We start from the raw sequence: 25,731 nt of genomic DNA, 5'->3' as shown, positions 1-25,731 counted from the left end.
CTTTAAGCCTCAAGCTGCTGAGGAACCAGACTTTAGATTTAGGATTGAACACTTACGCTTTCTGCTAAAGGAAGTTTTGGCTACTTTAGAGGTTCCAGAGCCTAAATTGCCTGAGGATCCTTTGATTCCTAAATTAGATAAGGTCTACGAGGACAGGGTTGTACCACAGACTTTCCAGGTTCCCGTAAAGATGGTGAACATTATTAAGAAAGAATGGGAAAGAATTGGTTCTTTATTTTCCCCTTCTTCCTTTAAAAAATTGTTCCTTGTTCCGGGCTCTCAATTAGTTATGGGGTTCCATCCCCAAGGTGTATGGCGCTATCTCCATGCTTGATAAACGCACTACTAACTCGCTTGAGGATAGTTCGTCAGTTAAAGAGCCCATGGATAAGAAAATAGAAACTCTGTTAAGAATGATGTTTCAACATACGGGATATTTGTTTCAACCGGCAGCGGGTGTTGCTGCAGTTGCTGGAGCAGCTATTTACTGGTGCAAATCATTATCTGAGTTAATCGAAGTGGAGGGTCTCCTCGACGTGATCCAAGAAAGAATTAAGGCTCTAAGGGTGGCTAATTATTTTATTTGTGATGCAAATATGCAGATTATTCACCTGAATGCCAAGGCTTCAGGTTTTTCTGTTCAATTGAGAGTCCGGAACCAGGAACAATTTTTTAAAGGAAGAAGATGGGGAAAATAAAGAACCAACTCTGGCTGAAGTCCTGGTCTGCGGACATAACTTTAAAGTCAAGACTTCTTTCTCTCCCATTTACGGGAAAGATTCTATTTGGTCTGGACTCTATTTGGCCTGGACTCAATTATCTCCATGGTTACTGGAGGCAAAGGTGCCTTTTTACCGCAGGATAAGCCCCAACCCGGCTCTGGATCTTGTAGGGGGCAGACTGTCACTATTTTTGGAAGCTTGGTTTGGGACGTGCAAGACCCGTGGGTACTGGAGGTCATCACTCAGGGATACAAGATAGGTTTCAAGTCTTATCCACCCAGGGGAAGATTCCTCCTTTCAAATTTGTCTTAAAGGCCAGAAAAGAGAGAAGCCTTTTTGGGGTGCATGAGGGATCTCTCCTCCCTAGGAGTCATTGTCCCTTTACCTCTTGCAGAAAGAGGTCTGGGGTACTAGTCAAACCTTTTTGTGGTCCCAAAGAAGGAGGGAACTTTCCGCATGATTCTGGACCTAAAGTGCTTAAACAAATTCCTATCTGTCCCCTCGTTCAAGATGGAGATGATAAGGTACATCCTTCCCTTAGTTCAGGAAGGACAGTTCATCACCACTATAGATCTGAAGGATGCTTACCTTCACGTTCCAATACACAAGGATCACTTCCCGTTCCTAAGGTTTGCGTTCCTGGACCAGCACTTCCAGTTTATTGCGCTTCCGTTTGGTCTAGCTACTGCTCCAAGAGTTTTTATGAAGGTTCTAGGGGCTCCGCTTGCAGTGGCCAGAACCATAGGTATAGCAGTAGTGCCATACTTGGACGATATTCTGGTTCAAGCACCATCCTGTCATCTGGCAAAAGACCTTTCGAAAGCCCTTCTATTTCTTATTCAATCTCATGGATGGAAGATAAACTTAGAAAAAAGTTCTCTTATTCCCAATACCAGGGTGGAAATCCTGGGTACTATAATAGATTCCATATCAATGAGGATATTCCTTACAGACCAGAGACGTTACAAGCTAACTTCCACTTGTCTTGCCCTCCAGATCTCCTTAAGGCCCTCTGTGGCTCGGTGTATGGAGGTGATTGGTCTCATAGTGTCCAGCATGGACCTCATTCCTTTTGCCAGATTCCATCTCAGACCACTTCGGCTGTGCATGCTGAGACAGTGGAATGGCGATCATTCGGATCTGTCTCAACAGATTTCTCTGGACAACCAGTCAAGAGAATCGCTCTCCTGGTGGCTCTGTCCAGATCACCTGTCCCATGGGGCATCCTTCTTGAGACCATCCTGGGAGATTGCTACTACGGATGCAAGTTTCTCAGGATGGGGAACTGTTTGGGGTGCCAGGAAGGCACAGGGCCTATGGACTTGAGAGGAATCCCTCCTCCCGATCAACATTTTGGAACTTTGAGCTTTCTTCAATGCTCTGAAGGCTTGGCTTCTTCTGGGTTCATCCCAGTTTATCAGATTCCAATCAGACAACATGACCTCGGTGGCTTACATCAACCATCAGGGGGGAACGAGGATCTCCGTAGCAATGAGGGAAGTATCTCAGATTCTGGAGTGGGCAGAGGCCCACAACTGCTCGCTGTCAGCGATCCACATTCTTGGTGTGGACAACTGGGAAGCAAATTTCCTCAGCAGACAATCCTTTCACCTGGGGGAATGGTCCCTCCATCCCGAGGTGTTTGTAGAGATTTGCAACAAATGGGGAACGCTGGAGATAGATCTCATGGCGTCCCGGCTCAATTCCAAGCTACCCAGATATGGGTCGCGGTCCAGGGATCCTCAGGCGGAGCTAGTAGATGCATTAGCAGTGCCTTGGAGGTTCAATCTAATTTAAATTTTCCTGCCTTTACCACTTCTCCCTCGTGTAGTGGCCCGCATCAAGCAGGAGCAAGCTTCAGTGATACGGATTGCTCCATCATGGCCACGAAGGATGTGGTTTGCGAACCTGGTGGGGTTCATCAAAAATCTGGATTCTCTGAGGCTGAGTGCGTGGAGATTGAACGCTTAGTCTTAGCCAAGAGAGGTTTCTCTGAGAGGGTTATTGACACTCTAATTCAGGCTCGTAAGCCTGTTACTTGTTGCATCTATCATAAGGTGTTGAGAGTTTACTTATTCTGGTGTGAAGAACATGGTTTTGCCTGGCATAAGGTTAAGGCTGCCAGGATTCTTTCCTTTCTCTAGGAGGGCCTGGAGAAGGGCCTTTCTGCCAGTTCCCTGAGGGGACAGATTTCGGTCCTGTTTTGCTACACAAGAGGCTCGCAGAGCTCCCTGACGTGCAATCCTTCATTAAGGCTCTGATCAGGATGAGACCTGTGTTTAGATCTAACGCTCCACCTTGGAGTTTGAATCTTGTTCTTTAGTTTTTGCAACAGGCTCCGTGTGAGCCTAAACATTTCTCCTATTGTTCCTTGTTCCTTTGGCAGAATGATTGGGATATGAGGGAAGTAGGGGGAGTATTTAAGCCTTTGGCTGGGGTGTCTTTGCCTCCTCCTGGTGGCCAGGTTCAGTATTTCCCAACATTAAGTAATGATGCAGGAAATTAAATTATCAGGTAAGCATAATTTATCTTTTTGGAGGAGAACCAATGATCAGATTCGATTTTAGGAATAGTGATAACGGGTTATACTTTGTCTATGTACATGGTTAACTGTAAGTTTTAGTAACTAATTAACAAAAATGATTGGACGGATACATATTCCAGCCTTGCATATGAGTAAGGCGGCACAAAAAAAATGGATGGATATTTGTATACATGGAGTTTGTGTGCCTTCTAGTCGTTATAGAATTTGTGGGATGCCAAGTCACCCAGAGACCGCCACACACCGCTGTAGTGGATCATGTCCGCCAGACATTGATAAATTGCCGACAACATATGCTGTCAGCATTTAACATTGCAAAAGCAGTTCTGGTGAACTACTTGTGCAATGCCGCCCCCTGCAGATTCGCGGCCAATCGGCCGCTAGCAGGGGGTGTCAATCGACCCGATCGTACACGATCAGGCTGATTGATGTCTGTAGCCTCAGAGGTGGTGTATGAGTTAAGGAGAAGCGGCCTCAGAGGAGGTGTATGAGTTAAGGAGAAGCGGTCTTAAGACTGCTGCTTCTTAACTCCTGTTTTCGGCAAGCATGAAGGCTCGCGCAGAAACAGGGGCATTATGGGCCATTCAGCCCTTAATAAATCGGTCCCATTAACTCAAAACACAGGTGCCAAGTATGGAAAGAGAGAAATAGCTACTTTATATAGTTGTCTTAATTGCCATGTCCCAGGTGGTGTGTGATTGCAGCAGAGCCGAGAGCAAAAACTAATATTAACCTACATCAGGCAGCAAACAAAAATCATAGCTCTGGATCTCAACGTTGCCTTTGCTTTAGCCTTATTCCTGTGATTCTTCAGCATGTTCTGGGTTCGGGTCATTTTCTCTATCTCTATCTCAGTCCTCTATCAAGTGTGAAGTCTCAGGAAATGGGTCTGGATTTCAAGAAATCATTCAACATCTATAAATGTATAGAATGCTTCTTCAATAGAAATATTGTACAAGAGCTTGAATTTGGAGCGTATTGGAAAGTGCTTTCAGAAGAAGCAAATATTTTAAAGGGACATGAATTCCAAACATTTTTCTTTCATGATTTAGGTAGAACATACAATTTTAAAAAACTTTCCAGTTTACATCTAGTATCAAAATTGCACTACTGGTTTCTACCTGAACACATGGGTGAGCCAAAGACAATCAGTATATACAGTATATATGCAGCCACCAATCAGCAGATAGAACCTAGGTTCTTTGCTCCACCTGAACTTTCCTAGAAAAAGCTTTCAGCAAAGGATAACAAGAGAAGGAAGGAAATTAAATAATAGAAGTAAATTAGAAAGTTGTTTAAAATTGTATTATCTGTCTAAATCATGAATGTCTAATTATGACTAATTATTACAGTCCCTTTAAGTCAGGTATGTTAAATAAGACTTTATGTGTCTTTAATTCAAAGCAATATATTTACAGTATTATTAATAAACGTAACAATAGCAGTTTTAATTCGTTTTTTTTTTTTAACAGCCAAAGTTTAGAACACGTTAGCCCTAGAATTTTTTTCTGAAGGTATTTATCATACGTCTTATTAAAAACAAATGGTGACAAGTACCATTAACATTTTTTCACTTCTATGACCCTTGAGTTAGAGGCCTCTGAACTGAGAAGTTTAGGAATTACACTCCAGTTTCTGGCTGCAATTTATAACTGATTATTCAGTCTTCTGAAGGTGTTGGAAAATGCTGTATATTCATGATGTGTTTAAAGCATCATTAGGTGGCCAGCAACAAAGTTGCAGGACAACCTATTGTTATTGTTAGGATTATTATTAGGTGGCCATGCAACGAAGTTGCAGGACAACCTATTGTTATTGTCAGGATTATTATTATTATTATTTTTTTTATTTTTTTTATTATTCCGCCACTTTTTCAATTGCTTATAAAAACAACAGCATAACTCAAAAACTCATGAAACTTAGAACAATGCTAGAGATCTATGCTGTGCATAATCCTGTGCAACATAAATCTTATAGGTCATGTGATCTAGCAGCCGTATTGCTTTTTGCGACAAAATTCGACAACCGCTTGAAAATCTTCTTCTCCAGAACCGCTTATGTTACAGCTGTGAAACTTGCTGTGTGTACTGCTGTACTGACCTAGAATAAATTTTGTTCAACAGAAGTGATTTAGTCACATGATCTAGCTGCCATTTTGAAATGTGCGAAAATCTTTAAACATCTTCTTCTCTGCAACTGCTGAGTGCAATGAAGCGCAATTTTGCTCATGTGCTCCTTGCAAGGTCCTCTACCAAGTTTGTTCAAACTGCGAATTTTCAATAATCAACATGGCTGCTATGAGCTATTCGCCTTTTTATCGCTGTTTAATTGCGTGCATTTGCATTTTATGCATTCTGTTTACACTATTTAACTATATTACAGTGTAGCAGACACATGAGTACACATAGACATGACCCCTAAAGGCAATATTGCTGTAAATATTTGCACTGCGCAGTCGCCTTCGTGAAATAAAACTTTTGCAAATTTTCATAAAACTTTTGCAAATTGTAGAGGTCTATAGTGAGCATTAGTATGTGCAATTTGAAAGCCATACAATGCATAGCTTGGCGGCCATTTTGTTTCGTATCCGCGTTTTTTAAAAACTACAAAAATCTTCTTCTCCGAAACCGCTTATGGCACAGACTTGAAATTTTGTTTACAGAGTTATCTTATGACTAACATTCAGATTTGTTCAAGAGAAGTTGATAGGTCATGTGATTTGGCAGCCATTTTGAATTGTTCAAAAACGTTTAACGATATTTTTAAATTAATAATAAAACAAAAACCGTTTTACAAAAATGCTTTATTTTTGCCATGTTTATTGACATCTATAGTGAGCACTATTGTGCGTAATATGGAGGCTGTATATCTTACGATCGGGCAGCCATCTTGGTTTACGCGAAAATTTCGAAAGTCTATTTTCTCTGCAACTGCTTATGTAAGAACTGTGAAATTTGCTGTACTGTCTTATATTGTGACCTAGATTCACAATTGCTCATTAGGAGAGAATCAGTCACATGATGCGGCAGCAATATCGGTTTTATGTTTATCGTAATTATTTGTAATTCAATACTGCCTCTTTTGAGTCAATTGCTCACAAAACACAAATTACTTATGCTAAACTCTTGAAATCAGGTATGCGGGTACAGACTATTGCAATGCTTTATCTCATGCAATATTGAACTCATAGGTCATAAGGTTACGCAGCCATATTGTTTTTTGCGACAAATTTCGAGAACTGCTTAATAATCTTTAGCCCTGGAACTGCTTATGTTGCAACTTTGAAACTTGCTGTGCTTAGTGCTGCTATGACCTAGTTTTGCCATTGCTCAACAGAAGTGCCTTGGTCACATGATGTAGCAGCCATCTTGCATTTTGCGAAAATCTTTAAACATCTTCTTCTCTTAAACCGCTTAGTGCAATAAAGTGCAATTTTGCACATATGCTCCTTGCAAGGTCCTCTACCAAGTTTGTTAAAATTGCGATTTTTCCATAATGAACATGGCTGCTGTGAGACATTAACCTTTTTATCGCCATTTAAAAGCGTAATTTTGCACTTTATACATTAGTTTTACAATATTTAACAATATTACAGTGTAATAGACACATGATTACACATAGTCATAACCCTTAAAGACAATTTTGCAGTTAAAATTTGCATTGCGCAATCGCCTTTGTGAAATAAAACATTTGCAAATTTTCATGAAACTTCTGCAAATTGTAGAGGTCGTTAGTGAGCATTAGTATGTGCAATTTGAAAGCCATACATTGCATAGCTTGGCGGCCATTTTGTTTCATATGCGCTGTTTTTAAAAGCTACAAAAATCTTCTTCTCCTAAACCGCTTATGGCACAGACTTGAAATTTTGTTTACAGAGTTATGTTATGATTAACATTCAGATTTGTTCAAGAGAAGTTGATAGGTCATGTGGTTTGGCAGCCATTTTGAATTGTTCAAAAACGCTTAACGAAATTTTTAAATTATTAATTAAACAACAACCATTTTACAAAAATGCTTTATTTTTGCAGTGTGTATCGACATCTATAGTGAGAACTATTGTGCATAATATGGAGGCTTTATATTATATGATCTGGCAGCCATTTTGTTTTACGCGAAAATTTCGAAAATCTATTTTCTCTGCAACCACTTATGTTAGAACTGTGAAACTTGCTGTATAACCTTATATTGTGACCTAGATACACAGTTGTTCATGTTGATGGAATTAGTTACAAGCTGTGGCAGCCATATTGATTTACGCGAAAATTTTGAAAATGTGATTTCTTTGCAACCGCTTATGTTAAATCTTTGAAATTTGCTGTATAGCTATATATTGTGACTTAGCAGCTTGTATGCCATTGCAAAGTCGATGCGCATGGCCACCTTTCCGCCGTTTGTTTCAAATGCTTATAATAACCACAGCATAACTCAAAAAATCATGAAATTTGGCACACTGCTAGAGATCTATTCTGTGCATAATCCTGTGCAAAATAAATCTTATAGGTCATGTGATCTAGCAGTCATATTGCTTTTTGCGAAAAATTTTGACAACCGCTTGAAAATCTTCTTCTCCAGAACCGCTTATGTTACAGCTGTGAAACTTGCTGTGTGTACTGCTGTACTGACCTAGAATAAAGTTTGTTCAAGAGAAGTAATTTAGTCACATGATCTAGCTGCCATTTTGAAATGTGCGAAAATCTTTAAACATCTTCTTCTCTGCAACCGCTAAGTGCAATTAAGCGCAATTTTGCACATGTGCTCTTTGCAAGGTCCTCTACCAAGTTTGTTCAAACTGTGAATTTTCCATTATCAACATGGCTGCTATGAGCCATTCGCCTTTTTATCGCTGTTTTATTGCGTAAATTTGGACTTTATGCATTATGTTTACGCTATTTAACTATATTACAGTGTAACAGACACATGAGTACACAGTCATGAATTCTAATGGCAATATTGCACTAAATATGTGCACTGCGCAGTCGCCTTCGTGAAATAAAACATCTGCAAATTTTCATAAAACTTCTGCATATTGTAGAGGTCTATAGTGAGCATTAGTATGTACAATTTGAAAGCCATACAATGCATAGCTTGGCGGCCATTTTGTTTCGTATGCGCTGCTTTAAAAAACTATAAAAATCTTCTTCTCCGAAACTACTTAAGGCACACACTTGAAATTTTGTTTACACAGTTATCTTATGACTAACATTAAGATTTGTTCAAGAGAAGTTGATAGGTCATGTGGTTTGGCAGCCATTTTGAATTGTTCAAAAACACTTAACGATATTTTAAAATTGATAATAAAACAAAAACCGTTTTACAAAAATGCTTTATTTTTGCCACGCTTATTGACATCTATAGCGAGCACTATTGTGCATAATATGGAGGCTGTATATCATATGATCTGGCAGCCATTTTGTTTTATGCGAATATTTCGAAAATCTATTTTCTCTGCAACTGCTTATGTTAGAACTGTGAAACTTGCTGTATAACCTTATATATATATATATATATATATATATATATATATATATATAGTTGTTCATGTTAAAGGCATTGGTCACAAGCTGTGGCAGCCATATTGGTTTACGCGAACATTTTGAAAACGTGTTTTCTTTCCAACCGCTTATGATAAAGCTGTGAAATTTGCTGTAAAACAAAATCTTGTGACCTAGAGTTACATCTGATCGTGATGAAAGTATTGATCATATGGTGGGGCAGTTATCTTAAAAAACGCAAAAATTTCAAAAATGTGTTTTCTTTCCAACTGCTAATGTTAGAATTGTAAAATCTTCTATAAAGCTTTATATTGTGACTTAGCTGCTTTTATGCCATTGCAATGTCGATGCGCATGGCCACCTCTATCGCTGCTTGCAGCTATATTTATTATTATTCTTTTTATTCCGCCAAGCTTTTTATACAATTACCCATAACTGCTTAACTGCTTGTGCAAAGCTCTTGAAATCAGGTATGCTGCTACATCCTATTGCTCTGCTACATCTCATGCAAAATTGAACTCATAGGTCACATGCTCTGACAGCCATATTGCTTTTTGCAACAAATTTCGACAAACGCTTAAAAATCTTTAGCTCTGGAACCGCTTATGTTACAACTTTGAAACTTGCTGTGCTTAGTGCTACTATGACCTAGATTTGCTGTTGTTCAAGAAAAGTGCCTCGGTCACTTGATGTGGCAGCCATCTTGCATTTTGCGAAAATCTTCAAACATCTTCTCTTAAACCTCTTAGTGCAATGATGCACAATTTTGCACAAATGCTCCTTGCAACGACCTCTACCAAGTTTGTTCAAACTGTGATTTTTCCATAATCAACATGGCTGCCGTGAGACATTAACCTTTTTATCGACATTTAATTGCGTAAATTTGCACTTTATACATTAGTTTTTCAATATTTAACAATATTACAGTGTAATAGACACATGATTACACATAGTCATAACCCTTAAAGACAATATTGCAGTTAAAATTCGCACTGCGCAGTCGCCTTCATGAAATAAAACATTTGCAAATTTTCATGAAACTTCTAAAAAGTGTAGAGGTCTATGGTGAGCATTAGTATGTGCAATTCGAAAGCCATACATTGCACAGTGTGGCGGCCATTTTGTTTCGTATACGCTGTTTTTAAAAACTACAAAAATCTTCTTCTCCGAAACCGATTATGAGACAGACGTGAAACTTGGTTTGTAGAGTTATCTTATGACCAATATTCAGATTTGTTCAAGAGAAGTCAATTGGTCATGTGGTTTGGCAGCCATTTTGAATTGTTCAAAATTGCTTAACGATATATTTATATTAATAATAAAACTAAAACCGTCTTACAAAAATGCTTTATTTTTGCCATGCTTATTGACATCTATAGTGATCACTATTATGCGTAATATGGAGGCTGTATATCTTACGATCGGGCAGCCATCTTTGTTTACGTGAAAATACCGAAAGTCTATTTTCTTTGCAACCGCTTATGTAAGAACTGTGAAATTTGCTGTACAGTCTTATATTGTGACCTAGATTCACAATTGCTCATTAGGAGTGAATCAGTCACATGATGCGGTAGCAATAACAGTTTTAAGTTTATGGTATTTATTTGTAATTCAATACTGCCTCTTTTGAGTCAATTGCTCACAAAACATAAATTACTTATGCTAAACTCTTGTAATCAGGCATGCTGATTTAGCCTATTGCAATGCTACATCTCATGCAATATTGAACTCATAGGTCATAAGGTTATGCAGCCATATTGTTTTTTGCGACAAATTTCGAGAACTGCTTAATAATCTTTAGCTCTGGAACTGCTTATGTTGCAACTTTGAAACTTGCTCTGCTTAGTGCTGCTATTACCTAGATTTGCCATTGCTCAACAGAAGTGCCTTGGTCACATGATGTAGCAACCATCTTGCATTTTGCAAAAATATTTAAACATTTTCTTCTCTTAAATCGCTTAGTGCAATAAAATGCAATTTTGCACGTATGCTCCTTGCAAGGTCCTCTACCAAGATTGTTAAAACTGCGAATTTTCCATAATCAACATGGCCGCTATGAGCCATTCGCTTTTTTATCGCTGTTTAATTGCGTAAATTTGCACTTTATGCATTATGTTTACACTATTTAACTATATTACAGTGTAGCAGACACATTATTACAAATAGTCATGACCCCTAAAGGCAATATTGCAGTCAAAATTTTCTCTGTGCAGTCGCCTTCATGAAATAAAACATTTGCAAATTTTCATGAAACTTCTGCAAATTGTAGAGGTCTATAATGAGCATTAGTATGGCCATTTTGTTTCGTATGCTCTGTTTTTAAAAACTAAAAAAATCTTCTTCTCCGAAACCGCTTATGGCACAGACTTGAAATTTTGTTTATAGAGTTATCTTATGACTAACATTCAGATTTGTTCAAGAGAAGTTTATAGGTCTTGTGGTTTGGCAGCCATTTTGAATTGCTCAAAAACACTTAACTATATTTTTAAATTATTAATAAAACAAAAACAACTTTACAAAAATGCTTTATTTTTGCCCTGTTTGTTGACATCTATGGTGAGAATTATTGTGCATAATATGGAGGCTGTATATCATATGATCTGGCAGCCATTTTGTTTTATGCGAATATTTCAAAAATCTATTTTCTTTGCAAACGCTTATGTTAGAACTTTAAAACTTGCTGTGTAATCTTATAGTGTGACCTAGAGACACAGATGTTCTTTTTGAAGGAATTGGTCACAAGCTATGGCAGTCATATTGGTTTACGCGAAAATTTCGAAAATGTGTTTTCTTTGCAACCGCTTAAGTTAAAGCTGTGAAATTTGCTTTATAGCTATATGATGTTACTTAGCAGCTTGTATGCCATTGCAAAGGCGATGCGCTTGGCCACCTCAATTGCTGCTTGCAGCTATATTTAATCTTTTGTTTATTTTTTAGTGAACCCCTTCATTATTCATTTGCCTCTTATTATTTGTAGTACATTTTTACTTTTGTTGTTATTGCTAATTTAAGATTTTTACTGGAAATTGTGTTGTAAGTCCTTGCGTAATCTTCACTTTAGGGCAACCCATTCTGGAGTCATAGTAATGCGTGTATTATTATTTTATTATTATTATCGGTTATTTGTAGAGCGCCAACAGATTCCGCAGCGCTATGTGTAAAATGATTTAAACAATTTGTGATCTCATATTAGGGTTTTTGTGTTTGCGCATTTGTGTCTATGGTGTAGGGGGCTGTTTATAGGTAATAGCATCTCCTTTGGAGCCCCCTATTGCTGTACAATGTAGATGAATGCTAATATGTGTAGCAATTATCTACCAATATGAACGACATGAGACTGGCTCCCTCTTCCCAAAAAGCTGTTCTGTAGGAGGCACTGAAAAATGGCATTATGGCAATCACCTGCATATTAGAGGGCATGTGACCCCTCATTCAAAAGAGAGAATTGCTGTGTCTCATATGAGGTGTCTTGCGTTTGTCTAATAATTCAAGGCAGAAGATAAAAATGGTGTATTTTGCCGTGCATTCCTTGTGGTTAGTGTTGTAGATGGTAACCATTGCTCACTGGGGTTACCTGTATCCTAAGGGGGCAGGGAACCCTCATTTTATCAAAGGGTCTACATCTTTTTTTTAAATGTGTTTCATGTCTGTCTAGGTGACAAAAAAGTGAGACGGGTTTGATGAGGCCCCCACCTCCTCAACAGAATCTCCCTGATGCTAAGTGTTACAGATAATCAGCACCTTCCTTTTGGGAATAATGGCAATAACTGCAGAATGTTAGGCTAAGGCTCGGATGTTCTGTAATCCCTTGCAAATGTTTGAATGCTTAAGAGCAGCTGGGTATGGAGCCAGGATGATTCACTTGCCTGATCATCATCTTTTTGTGATGGTGGAGGGGTTAATGCCTTCTATATAAGTGATGGGGATTTATTTGTTATGCATTATTGCTCAGAGCACTTTTAATATTGCCTTTTCTACTTTAACCATGAGATAAGCAATCCAGATATTGTATCAAAAGTCTGTCTGTATTCACAGATTTAGCTTCTTGTGGATGCTAAAAGCAAAAGTTTACATATTCAGATTAGAAAAAAGAATTAGTTAAACAAATAGCCTTTATTTAGCATATGTTTCAAATTCACTTGTCGATACTTACTGTGTTCTAGCTACAATTTGTTCTAGCCTATAAAGAAATTTAAAGGGACACTCAATTATTGGATCGCATCTGGGGGGCGTCCCTACAATCCTAGGAATGCCCTCCAGACCGCGATTAAATCCTTGAAGCACAGAAGGCTTCAGGACAGCCGTTAGCTATGACGTTCTATTCCGTCATAACGACTTTAAAGCCCAGTCTAATTATGACGGAATAGAACGTCATAACGGCTTTAAAAGGTTAAACAACTTTCCAATTTACTTCCATTTACAAAATGTGCACATTTTTTTAATATTTACAATTTTGAGTCACCAGCTGCTACTGAGCATGTAAACATCTAAAGGATACAAGCTCCCAAAGTGAGATCCCTAAAAACTCTAAGCGAATAGCTATATATATATAGAAGGAGGGAGCGCCAAACATAGGCTAAAGTATCTAAATATATTAAAAACTGTGATTACGTATATAGCGACACGTTTTCTGCCCCAAACCGGGCCTTTCTCAAGATGTCAACTGCTAGTAATAACATGGCTTAAATAGCCTGTAATTACCATTCAGAATGGAGGCAGTTTCCCGCCTCAGATTGCCATTTCATGTGTCATGAAAATCCTATAATGCCCTTAGACAAAATGGTGACCGTTGATGCTTATAACTGGGTTACTTCCAGTATTGGACATATTGTTACAAACCGATTCCCCTTTGTGATTACATTTTAAAACCAAAGCTACAAATCTTTGTGATGTAAATTGTTCATAATGTTCATTGTCACTAAATGCAACACAAGCATCAAGATCATTGATCCATATTCGGATATTAGATTCTATAAGAGACATTACGTCACTTCTGGGTGACGCATCACTTCTGGTTTGCCAGATTGTTATTTCCGGTTCAGCTATGTCATCGTAGCCGGTGGTGTGTTGGAATTCTGGGAAATGGAGTTTTCATGAATGATTATTTATTAGAGGTGTTATTAGAAAATTGACTAGTTGTCAATATACATATGTATATATATTAAAGGCTAATATTCATTATCAGTATACTAGAGTCTAGAATACAGATAGTTATGTTCACTCTAGTATTAAGGATTCTCCATATCGGTGGGAAGAATTAATCTATATGTACCACTAATACAATTAATAATAAATTATATAAAGTATTATACCGAAATACAGTAATATATGGCAATGTTTTGTAAAATAAGAACAATAAGACATAATACAATTATTAAAATTATAAAAATTAATACAATTACAAAAATTGATACAATTCTAAAAACAGATATCATTTATAAAAATAGATGATATTATAAAAATAGATATTATAAAAACGGTACAACTTTAAAAACATATTACATAAAATATATTTAATAAAAAAAAATTAATAAAATACATTTGGATAAAGTGCAAACTAAGCAGTGGGGGAGGTGTCATATTATATTGCTGAATTTTAGATTATATAAAATGGACAATTAGCCATAACTTAATTAAAAATATATGTAACTTATAAATAACTTAGTTAAAAAGATAACAGTTATAAAGATGAAAAACTTCAAAATCAGCATTAAGGCCCTGTGGGTTTATACTATCTATGTAAAAGATCCATTTTGCCTCAGCTTGCAGCAGTCTTTTACCATAATCTCCCCCTCTCCATTATTTTGGTACTTTACATATAGCCATATATTTGAGACTTGTATTTTTGCCTCCATGTTTATCGTGAAAATGTTTATATAGTGGGACATCATCTCTACTATGTTTAATGGCTAATAGGTGTTCCCTAATCCTGTCTTTGACACTCCGTGTTGTCTGTCCAACATATGGGAGGCCACAACCACATTCTATCAGGTAAATTACCCCCTTATCCTGAAAGGGAATGATAATCTTGAAAACCTCTTTGCTAATATTTTATTTAAATGTGTCACCCTTGACACCATGCTGACATGCTTTACAACATCCACAGGGGAAAAAGCCTTTTAGTCTCTCCCCTTTGATATTATTTTGTAGACTTGGTGCTAGCATTGTTTTGAAGTTTTCAGATTTGCAGTAAATAAATTTAGGGACATTTGCTTAGATTTTCACCTATTATATTGTCTTGTTTCAATAAGTACCAATTATTCTTAACTATGCGTTCAATTAGAATGCAATTTTCACTGTATTTTGTAATCAGTGTCACAACAATCTCATTTCCATTTATTCTTCTTTTTGTTTTTATAGACCAAAAGAGATTCTCTGTCTATTGTGTTGACAGTTTTAATGGTATTCTCCAGCACATCTTCTGAATATCCTTTTTCCAAAAATCTATTTTTTAAAAGGCTCGACTGTTCCAAACACTTTCCTGCTTTTGAACAATTTTTCTTAACTCTTAATAATTGTCCCTTTGGTATATTAGATTTCCAAGTGTGATGATGGCAGCTTGATTGGTGAATATAATTAATACAGTCGACTTTTTAAAAAAGGTGGAGGTTTCAATTTTACCATTTTCTATCGCTATAAAAACGTTTAAAAATGCTATGTTAGTATGGCTGAATTCATAGGTGAACTTGAGGTTTTGTTCGTTTTTGTTCATCACCTCTATTGTAAATTTTAAGTCTTCCTCTGTACCTTGCCGTATCATGAAAATATCATCAATATATCGATGATAGAGGACCAGATTCATGCTACCTGGGCAGGAGTCCCAAAATTTGGTCTCCCATTTACCCTTATATAAGTTCGCATAGCTAGGCGTGAATCTGGTCCCCATCGCCGTACAGCATAGTTGTTTATAAAACTTATTATCAAAATTAAAATAGTTATAGGTTAAAATGTATAAAATACCTTCCATAGTAAAATCTATTTGTTCCTCTGCCATTGTATTATCTTTGTTAAGAAAATATTACACAGCCTCTATCCCTTCTTTGTGGGGTATAATCGTATATAGGGGCGTCAAATCACCATTTATCATTGCACAAGCAGTTCTGGTGAACTGCTTGTGCAATACCGCCCCCTGCAGATTCGCGGCCAATAAGGCCACTATCAGGGGGTGTCAATCAACCCGATTATATGCGATCGGGTGGATTGCTGTCTGCCGCCTCAGAGGTAGCGGATGAGTTAAGGAGCAGCGGTCTTTACTCCTGTTTCCTGCGAGCCTGAAGGTTCACATGGAAACAGATGCATAAAGATGCATTCGACCGTTAATAAATCAGCCCCTAAGAGTTATTGCATTGTCTTGTTATCATGCATTTCTTTATTCTGCAAATCTACTGTATTTACTGGTCCTTTAATGCATGGTAGGTTACTTTGACCCATTATGGAATCTTCCAATAAAATATATACCCATTTTCCCGGTAATAAGTCTTCCTTGCAGTGTCCATGATTAAATGGAATGCAAATGATTAAATAAAATGCTAATAAAATAGGGTTACTATAAATTTTGTATAGACTTTATGTTTAAAAAATAATAATGCTGCCTTTTTAACACAATTGAAATAGTAAAGTTTGTCATTATGATATGCCAGGACTTAATATTCCACTTGCATGTCCCTTTAAACAGAAAATAAAGGCAAAACTGACTTTCGTGATTCAGGTAGAGCAGCAGTTTTAAGAGACTGTCCAATTTACGCCCATTATTAAATTGTTCACGGTCTTTTTATATACACACTTTTTGTTCACAGTGTTTGTGTAAATTAGTCTGTGATTGGCTGATAATTGTCACATGATACGAGGGGTGGTAAATTTAAATACAATTTGAAATGTTTCAGAAAAAAATCTATTGCTCATTTGAAGTGTCATTGCATTGTCTTTTTATTATGCATTTACAGATTATTCAACTCTACTGTATTTAATTTGTCCTTTAACTTCAGAAAATACAGACTATGCTTGTAAATATATTTGAATTTCTTCTATAACTAAATAAAAATATAGATGTGTTAGAGATTTACATAATATGACTTCACAATTCAATTTTTGTTTTTTAGGGAAACCTGTATGATTTCCTACGATTAACAGGCTGGAGAGGATCCCACGTACTTTACTTTGGTGACCATCTATATAGTGACTTAGCTGTAAGTATAGTCATTTTCTACTTCACTTCAAATTACATATTTCCTTTTGTTGTACAGAGATAATTTGTATATACAGGATAAAAAAATGCAAAAGTATACAACGAAAACAGAAGTGTTGGGTCATAAATCATTTAGTGAAGAGAACATGATTAAATCTAGACATGTGCGTTTTGTTCCGAATCGAAATTCGTCCAAATTCGCCAAATTCAGAGATTCGAATCTAATTTCCGAATTACCCTAGCAACGAAACTAAACTAATCCGAATGCTTTTGTAACTAATAAATCGGAATTAGTTTGGATTTATTAGTTACATTCGAATAGCCATGGACTAATCACAATTTAGTATATAAATTAAATTTAGTGAGATTTAATGAGATAGAACAGTGAAATAATTCCATTTGTGTAACTTGGAACCATCTGAATCAACATAACTCATACCGAACTTCCGTATTTACTAATCAAATCCGAAAAGAATACATCTGAATTTATTTGAATCCTAATGAACCCGAAACGAATACATTCGAATGTATCTGAATATGAATCAATCCGAAACAAAATTAGAAAAAATCCAAATCGGTCCGAAATGAACCAAAACAATTTTTTCCGCTGTGCACGTCAGAAGTATCTGCTTTTTCATGGTCATTAATTTTATAGGCTTGATCCACTTGAGAAATAAAGACAACTATCTTATTGTAAAGTATGAGGATGTTGTATATTTTGTGATAGTGGTAGACCTATATCATAATAAAAAATAAATGTTTTAAATGTATAAAACATAGAGAAGAATTTGAGAGAGAGATAGATGGTCCTTTTGTATGGCTGATGCAATAGGCAAAATCTTCAAAATGTGGATAGATGAATATTATTAGAGAGAAGCATAGTAAGAAGGGTTATAAAATATTAGATAGATCAGAGAAATAATAAAGTATTAGATATACAGCTGTCATGATGTACCCAATACAAAACTCCACCAGTTAGATAATTATTTTGCTTATTGCTGTGCGCATCGCTGGCTCGGTTTGTTTCGTGGGGAGTCTTCAACTATTACTATCTGTGGCAGAAACCAGAACCTGTACCCATCAGCAGTTTGGAGAGGTGCCTGGTAACAGATTAGTAGTTTAGATTCATGGTGCAGCTGCTGGTGACTCCTCTCTTTGGGCAAGATTACAAGTCGTACGTCAAATCAGTTGCAAAAACGCGATTATGGCTTTTTCTCATTTGGGGTTGCGCAGGTATTACAAGTTGCAAAATAACTTATTGTGTGCGCTCATTAAATTGCGCAATGCAAACTGCGAAATCACGTGCGTGTTCACATATTCCCCTTAGAAGTCAATGGAGAAGACAAATAGACGTATTCTCCTTGAAAAGTGTACATGAAAATATGAATATTTCATATTGCAAGGTTGTTTTGTTAGCGGAAAATGTTCTATTTATTTCTAAATAAATATTTCTGTATATATGTGATCATTTTCGGACAGATATATCTATTTATAGTGATATATATATATATATATATATATATATATGTATGTAAATATCTCACACGCGGAAAACTCATAACGTGCTACTTGTAATCTTGCTGTTTGAGTGGCAAGAAGAAGTCGAATGTAAGTTGATACAACACCCAGCTCCCTATGAACTGCTGTCTCCATCTGTGCAATTGTGGTTTATCCACAGAGTGGTGCTTTTAGCAGCCTGGACCAGAAGAGGGGTAGATGTGATAATTGAGTTGGGGGCTGTTTAACTGGGTTGGCTGAGTGTCAGTGAAGCCCATTCGCATTTATCAGAATTACTGAAGTGCGTTGTATAGCTTTTTTGTGTGGTTTCCAAATCTAAGCTCATTTCAGTAAATTGAAAATTGTTCAAATAACCCATTTATCTTAAGCTTTTCAAATGCATTTGTGCTGTGATAAAATCCTACACCATGCAAGGGTACAATGCATTATATACTCCACCCCTTGTTCTAAAGCTGTTTAGTTCTCTGCGGTCATTGCATTTACCCAAAAGTTTCAGTGTTTTTTTATCTTAAATCCTTCCTTGTTTTTTTTCAGTAGAAACTTTAAATTTGCAGGAATATGCAAATACAGGGGGAAAACTTTATGAAATTCAAAAAAGTCACTTATGTCTGTCATTTTCTTTAGAGTTTCCTAAATTTGTCAAATAATTTCAATTACACATTTTATGGTTCTACTCTTAGCATCAGTTCACCTTCCAAAATACCAATACTTAGTAGTCTATACCTACCTCCTTTATGGCTATACCAGCTGCCACTCTATTGGAAATCTTTCCACAAAGTGTGTCTGTGGAAAATTTGTGCCCATTCAACCAAAAGAGCAGTTGTGAGGTCAGGCATTAATGTTGGATGAGAAGGTCTGGCTCTAGTTCAACCCAGAGGTGTTTAGTGGGGTTGAGTTTGGGGCTCTGCACAGGCCACCTGATTTCATCCACACCAAACTCATCAAACCAAGTCTTAGCGCTTGCTTTGTGCACAGGGGATCACTTTTAAAGGATCAAAGTTGGAAGCACCAGTTGTCTAAAATGTCTTTGTATTCTGTAGCATTAAGAGAGCCGTTCACTGGAAATAAGGGGCCAAGCCCAAAGCCTAAACAGCTCCAGATCCTTATCCCTCTTCCACCAAACTTTACAGTAGGCACTATGCATTCCTGTAGCTAGCATTCTTCTGGCATCTGCCACACCCAGATTCTTTCCATCAGTCTGCCAGATAGTAAAGTGTGATCCATCGCTCCAGAGAACATGTTTGCACTGCCCCAGTAACTGCTCCCCAAACAACACCCTAGAATGGCCACCTCTCCCCCGGGATCACCCCGAAACCGTTACCTAGGTATTGTAGGGTCTCTATGGAACTATGGCTCCTATGGGGGCGCAAGTCTGTCTGGAGGGGCGGCAATGATGGGAGATCTGGGGATCATATAAGGCTCTTATCAAGATGGCCAGTGTGTATATAAGCAGTGTGTTTTTCCCAATAAAGTCGATTTGTGTTTCAGCTGAATACTGGCCTTGTCTGGTTATTTGGGTGGACTCTTGCTAGAATCACTTTTCTCTGCTCTATACCTGCAAGTTCCAGGTACAAAAAGGACCCTTTTGGCGAAGTTTCCCAGCCGTGTGTCTGTCACACCTCTTCATTGAATTGTTGATCAAATGACCCTTTAAATTTGAAACTTTGTATGACTTGTAGAACCAATATAGGGGCTATAAATAGAGCAGTAGATGAAGGATAATCAAGTTGAAACAGCTGTGGTGGGAAGAGCTATGTGATGAATGAATTACTTCAGTGATAAAAATTCTATTAAGGTTTTCAGTAGCAGAAGCGGCACATAATGAGTTGTGTGAGCCATAAGTTACATGAGTTGTGAGTTTATCCGCTTATTTTATAGAAATCTCTGTGAGATAAAACTACCTAATAAAGGGATATGAAACCCAAACATTGTCTTTTGTGATTCAGACAGAACAGACTATTTTAAAAAAAAATCCAATTTACTTCTACTATCAAATTTGCTTCCTTGCCATGATGTGTTAAAGAGATACCTAGGTAGACATCTGGAGCACTACATTGCAGAAAATAATGCTGCCATCTAGTGCTCTTGTAAATTAATAACAAGTAAATTGGAATGTTGTTTAAAATTGTAAGCGCTATCTAAATCATGACAGAGGAATTCTGATTTTCATGTCCCTTTTATTTAATTTCATATACATCTCTGATCTCTGGCTGTTTGGGCTTTGAAGTTATGTTTTGTCTGTCAAATCATTTAAAGGGACATCATACTCATATGCTAAATCACTTGAAAGTGATTGCAGTATTACTGGAAAAAGCTGACAAGAAAATATATCACCTTGTTATGAATATTATCTTTATCTATAAAAGTTTATGTGAACTGGTTTATAGGAGTAATGTGTGTAATTGAATGAAACACTTTCTTATAATTTGTTAAAGATAATAAACACAAAACCTGAATCCTTTTAGTTGTTAGAAGCGTATTAGACAGACACCAGATGAATAAACAAAAATAGCTTTATTAAAAGATCTGGATTGGAAAATAATCAGGGTTTGATGGTAGCAAAGCAATCAAAATACATACAAGGAAATAAACTATAATCCAAAAATAATTGATTAAAGCAAATACGTAATCACTCCAACTAGCATGAAAAACAGAATTGAAACAGAAATGAAACTATAGAGATAATTAAATCATACATTCAATATAACACAAAAATTGGGTCGATATTAGTAACTAAATATTTGGTACATAAACCCTTCAAAGTAATTGCAAAGAATCAGGTAAACTAATAATTATGACAAACAGTCAGATAACAATTTATCACAATTTCTAATTCACCCAGCATTATTGTCGACTGAAAAGACCAGGTGGTAGGAATGATCAACACACAAAGCTACAAAACAAAAATAAAAAAAAATATCTAACCTGATCAAATAGACATAGACATTTTAAATAAATGTGAGATATAAAATTTTAATAACGTTAACATTTAAGGTGAGTTAATTTCATACATCACCAAAAGGAAATAAATTCCCCCTTTGTAAATAGGAATCAAGCTGTCAGGTCGTAGGTCTGTCCGAATAGGCTAAACTAGCCTCAGCAGTTATAATCCATAATTATAATCCAATAGTCCCGGACTTCTGTAGTTGATTAGAAAATTACCAACTCCATATAAGATTTGACCAGTTCCATATACAGGACAAATGACCCCTCCCATTGTTATAGACACTCTCTCTCTCTCTCTCTCTCTCTCTCTCTCTCTATCTATATATATATATATATATATATATATCTATATATATATCTCTCTCTCTATCTCTCTCTCTCTCTCTCTATATATATATATATATATATATATATATATATATATAAAACAATTCACTATTCTTGTAGGAGTCAATTATAATATATTAATCATTATTTAACATAAAATTAATTTGATGAAATGTTATTGTTCTGACAGTAGATGGATGGCCTTGCATATAGGGTAGCAATTCAAGAAAAATACTTAATTTTATTTATGTTTACCCCAACATTCCTAGACTACAAGGTTATAAATTGCACTTATTTACAGAAATAGGCGACAAGCAGGAGCCTAAGTAAGAAAACTGAGCAAAACTACCTTGAATAGTGAAAAATATATTGATATAAAACTTCTCAGTCAGCAAGACTGAGAAAAACAAAATTCAATGTCATAATAGATGGGCCACGAGTAAGCTTAAGCAAAAAAAACAACAACATGGAGTCTGTTGTGTCAAAATTAATGACATATTCCCTCTCATCTAGACTCTTACCCCAACTAGGATGGAAAATATTAGTCTAGATAGATCACTGTCTTATATGGGTGATCGTTATGGTCAGCCATCCGAAGACTAAAAGGAGGAGGATATTTTCCCCTCTTGAAATTCTTATACCATAAAATTGTTGACCCAAAATGCCAAACTATAATGAATATATCAAAAATGGACATTATTGCACCCATCTTCTGGTTCCTGATGTTAAAACGATATATACAGCCACTAAATGTAGGAGACATGAAATCAGAAATAGATAAATCATCTTTGCGGATGTTCATCTTTACAGTATGATTAGGTTTATGATCAAGGAGATACATTAACTCAGCATCTATTGGAATCTCACGACCTTGAACGGCATCTTCCACTTCACCTTCTAATATAAAAAAGAGTAACATCACCAATAGTAACAAGGTGATCTTTAGGTACCTGTATGAGCATTACATTATAGGGTATTGGTATTGTATAACCCCCCCCCCCCCCCATGCATTATATAAGTAACAGTCATATTCTTCAGGTTTGTACTCACTAACCAGTTATATTTTACTAACACAGGTCTAGTTTGAGCAAAGTCATCAGTCTTAGTCATAGTCATTTCACATTGTTCCTGGATCTGTGACATAAACCTGACACCACACAGTGCTTTTGTAGCATCATTTAAGAAAGGTTTACCAGGGCATAAATAATTATAATCCTTAAACTTCACACAAGTTTCAAGTTTGGGAACCAAATTGGGCTGGATGTATGGGACTGATATGCCACCAAACCCTGATTTGGACATGTATATTATTTTTCCAAGTACCCACATTATGTACAGTTTTCAATTAATAAATATCATTAAATTACATTGTGGCACCTTTATTAGAAAACAAAGTTCCATGTTTTTGGGATCAAGGTAGAGTGGCAAAGCAGAACCGGTATCAAAAGCAATGTTTATTTGCATTTCATCAACATCCTTTCCATAAGCTCTTAAGAGCATTGTCCCTATTGTGTCCTTGTTGACAAAATATAATGGAATACATCCCTCAACAAGACTCTCAATTCCACTTTGGATCTCTCGTAACCAGTTTCCTGTAAGATACACCACTGGGTCCAAAAAACGTAACAATTCATTCGGAATGAGTTCATGCTTATATTGAACCTTTATAGCTTGGATGGAAAGACCTGCATGCAAATCAGTGGTCACAACAGTATAATTAATAATCTCCATCATGTCTGACAAACATTTATGTAAGATCCACTTTAAAAAAACTTCTGCAACTGCCCCAACATTTTCTTAGTAGTAGACTAGAGCCTTTTAACATGTTCTTGATACCAAGATTTTATTTCTGATGATTCAACTTTGGAAACATCAAAATATTTTTCAATAGCAACCTTAAGATCCAGATCTTTTGGAAGAAAACTTTCCGGTTGGTAAACAGGATATCCTGAGTTCGAATCTCAGCCTTGCCTTCAAGATGTTATGAATATTATCTTTATCTATATAAGTATATTATGTGAACTGGTTTATAGGAGCAATGTGTGTAATTTAATGATAATAAATACAAAACCTGAATCCTTTTAGTTGTTAGAAGTGTATTAATTATACAGACACCAGATGAATAAACAAAAATAGCTTTATTAAAAGATTTGGATTGGAAAATAATCAGCGTTTGATGGTAGCAAAGCAATCAAAATACATACAAGAAAATAAACTATAATGCTAAAATAGTTGATTAAAGCAAATACGTAATCACTCCAAATAGCATGCAAAACAGAACTGAAACAGAAATTAAACTATAGAGATAATTAAATCATATAATCAAAATAACACAAAAATTGGCTCGATAATAGTGACTTAATATTTGGTACATAAATCCTTCAAAGTAATTGCAAAGAATCAGATAAACTAATAATCATGACAAACCGTCAGATAACAATTTATCACAATTTCTAATTCACCCAGCGTTATTATTGTCGACTGAAAAGGCCAGGTGGTAGGAATTATCAAAATAAAAAACAATTAATTTGTTTACCTTATCAAATAGACATAGATATTTTAAATAAATGTTAGATATAAAATGTTAATAACATTTAAGGTGAGTTAATTTCATACATCATCAAAAGGAAATAAATTCCCCCTTTGTAAGTAGGAATTAATCTGTTAGGTCATAGGTCTGTTCGAATAGGCTAAACTAGCCTCAGCAGTTATAATCCAAAATTATAATCCAATAGTCTTGAACTTCTGTAGTTGATTAGAAAATTACCAACTCCATATAAGATTTGACCAGTTCCAAATACAGGAAAAATTACCCCTCCCATTGGGATAGACCCTATATATAACAATTCACTATTCTAGGAGGAGTCATTAATTATAATATATTAATCATTAATTAACAAAATTAATTAGATTAAATTTTATTGTTCTGATAGTAGATGGCTCTCGCATAAAGGGTAAAAATGCAAGAAAAATACTTATTTTATTTATGTTTACTCCAACATTCCTAGACTATTATCAAGGTTATAAATTGCACTTATTTACAGAAATAAGCGACAAGTAAACTGAGCAAAACTACATTGAATAGTGAAAAATATATTGATATAAGACTTCTCAGTCAGCAAGACTGCGAAAAACAAAATTCAAAGTCATAATAGATGGGCCACGAGTGAGCTGAAAGGGACACTGAACCCAAATTTTTCGTCATTCAGATAGAGCATACAATTTTAAGCAACTTTCTAATATACTCCTATTATCAATTTTTCTTTGTTCTCTTGCTATCTTTATTTGAAAAAGCCAAGGAGCCAGCACTTGTTTATTGGTGGGTAAATTTATCCACCAATCAGCAAGAACAACCCAGGTTGTTCACCAAAAATGGGCCGGCATCTAAACTTACATTCTTGCTTTTCAAATAAAGATACCAAGAGAATGAAGAAAATTTGATAATAGGAGTAAATTAGAAAGTTGCTTAAAATTGCATGCAACTGAATCACAAAAGAAAAAAATTGGGTTCAGTGTCCCTTTAAGCAAAAAACAACATGGAGTCTGCTGTGTCATAAAAAAATAAATGACAACCTGAACAACTATATGTAAAAAATGAAGATATTTTACCTCAAAATGTCTTCAGCTAACCAGAGTAAGTCTTGTGTAAACAGTTATCCTTCAGCTGCTGTCCAGCTGCAAGTTAAAAAAAAAATAGCCAATCAGCATCAGCAGTGCTGAGGTTATGCTTTGCCTTTGCTGAGATCTTTTATAGAACTTACTTAAACTGAATAGGAAAATAACATGACTGTGCCTGCACATGCCAGATGCACACTCCTTTGCATGTCTTGGGACAAGCATCCTGGCTGGCTGCTTAAAGTCTTTTTATAGTGGGGTGTGAATACTTTGGGAACAATTTATGAAATGTCTGTCCGACATGATCCGCTCAAAGTATCATGTCCAACAGACATCGCTGAATGCCGACAGTGATTTAACATTGCACAAGCAGTCCTGGTGAAC

General features: G+C 36.2%; 1 protein-coding gene across 2 annotated transcripts in view; it reads left to right on the top strand.

Moving 5' to 3' along the window:
• Positions 1–25,731, top strand: part of NT5DC2 (5'-nucleotidase domain containing 2) — a 271,150-nt gene that overhangs the window by 209,309 nt on the left and 36,110 nt on the right. For both annotated transcript variants that reach the window (XM_053721025.1, XM_053721024.1), the window contains exon 11: positions 16,856–16,942. In XM_053721025.1, the coding sequence (XP_053577000.1) occupies positions 16,856–16,942 (87 nt within the window). The remainder of the gene's footprint in view (positions 1–16,855; positions 16,943–25,731) is intronic.

This window comes from Bombina bombina, chromosome 7 (assembly GCF_027579735.1).
Source record: "Bombina bombina isolate aBomBom1 chromosome 7, aBomBom1.pri, whole genome shotgun sequence".
Lineage (NCBI taxonomy): Eukaryota > Metazoa > Chordata > Amphibia > Anura > Bombinatoridae > Bombina > Bombina bombina.
Note: the sequence above shows the minus strand (reverse complement) of the source record. Positions and strands in the feature narration are given on the sequence as shown.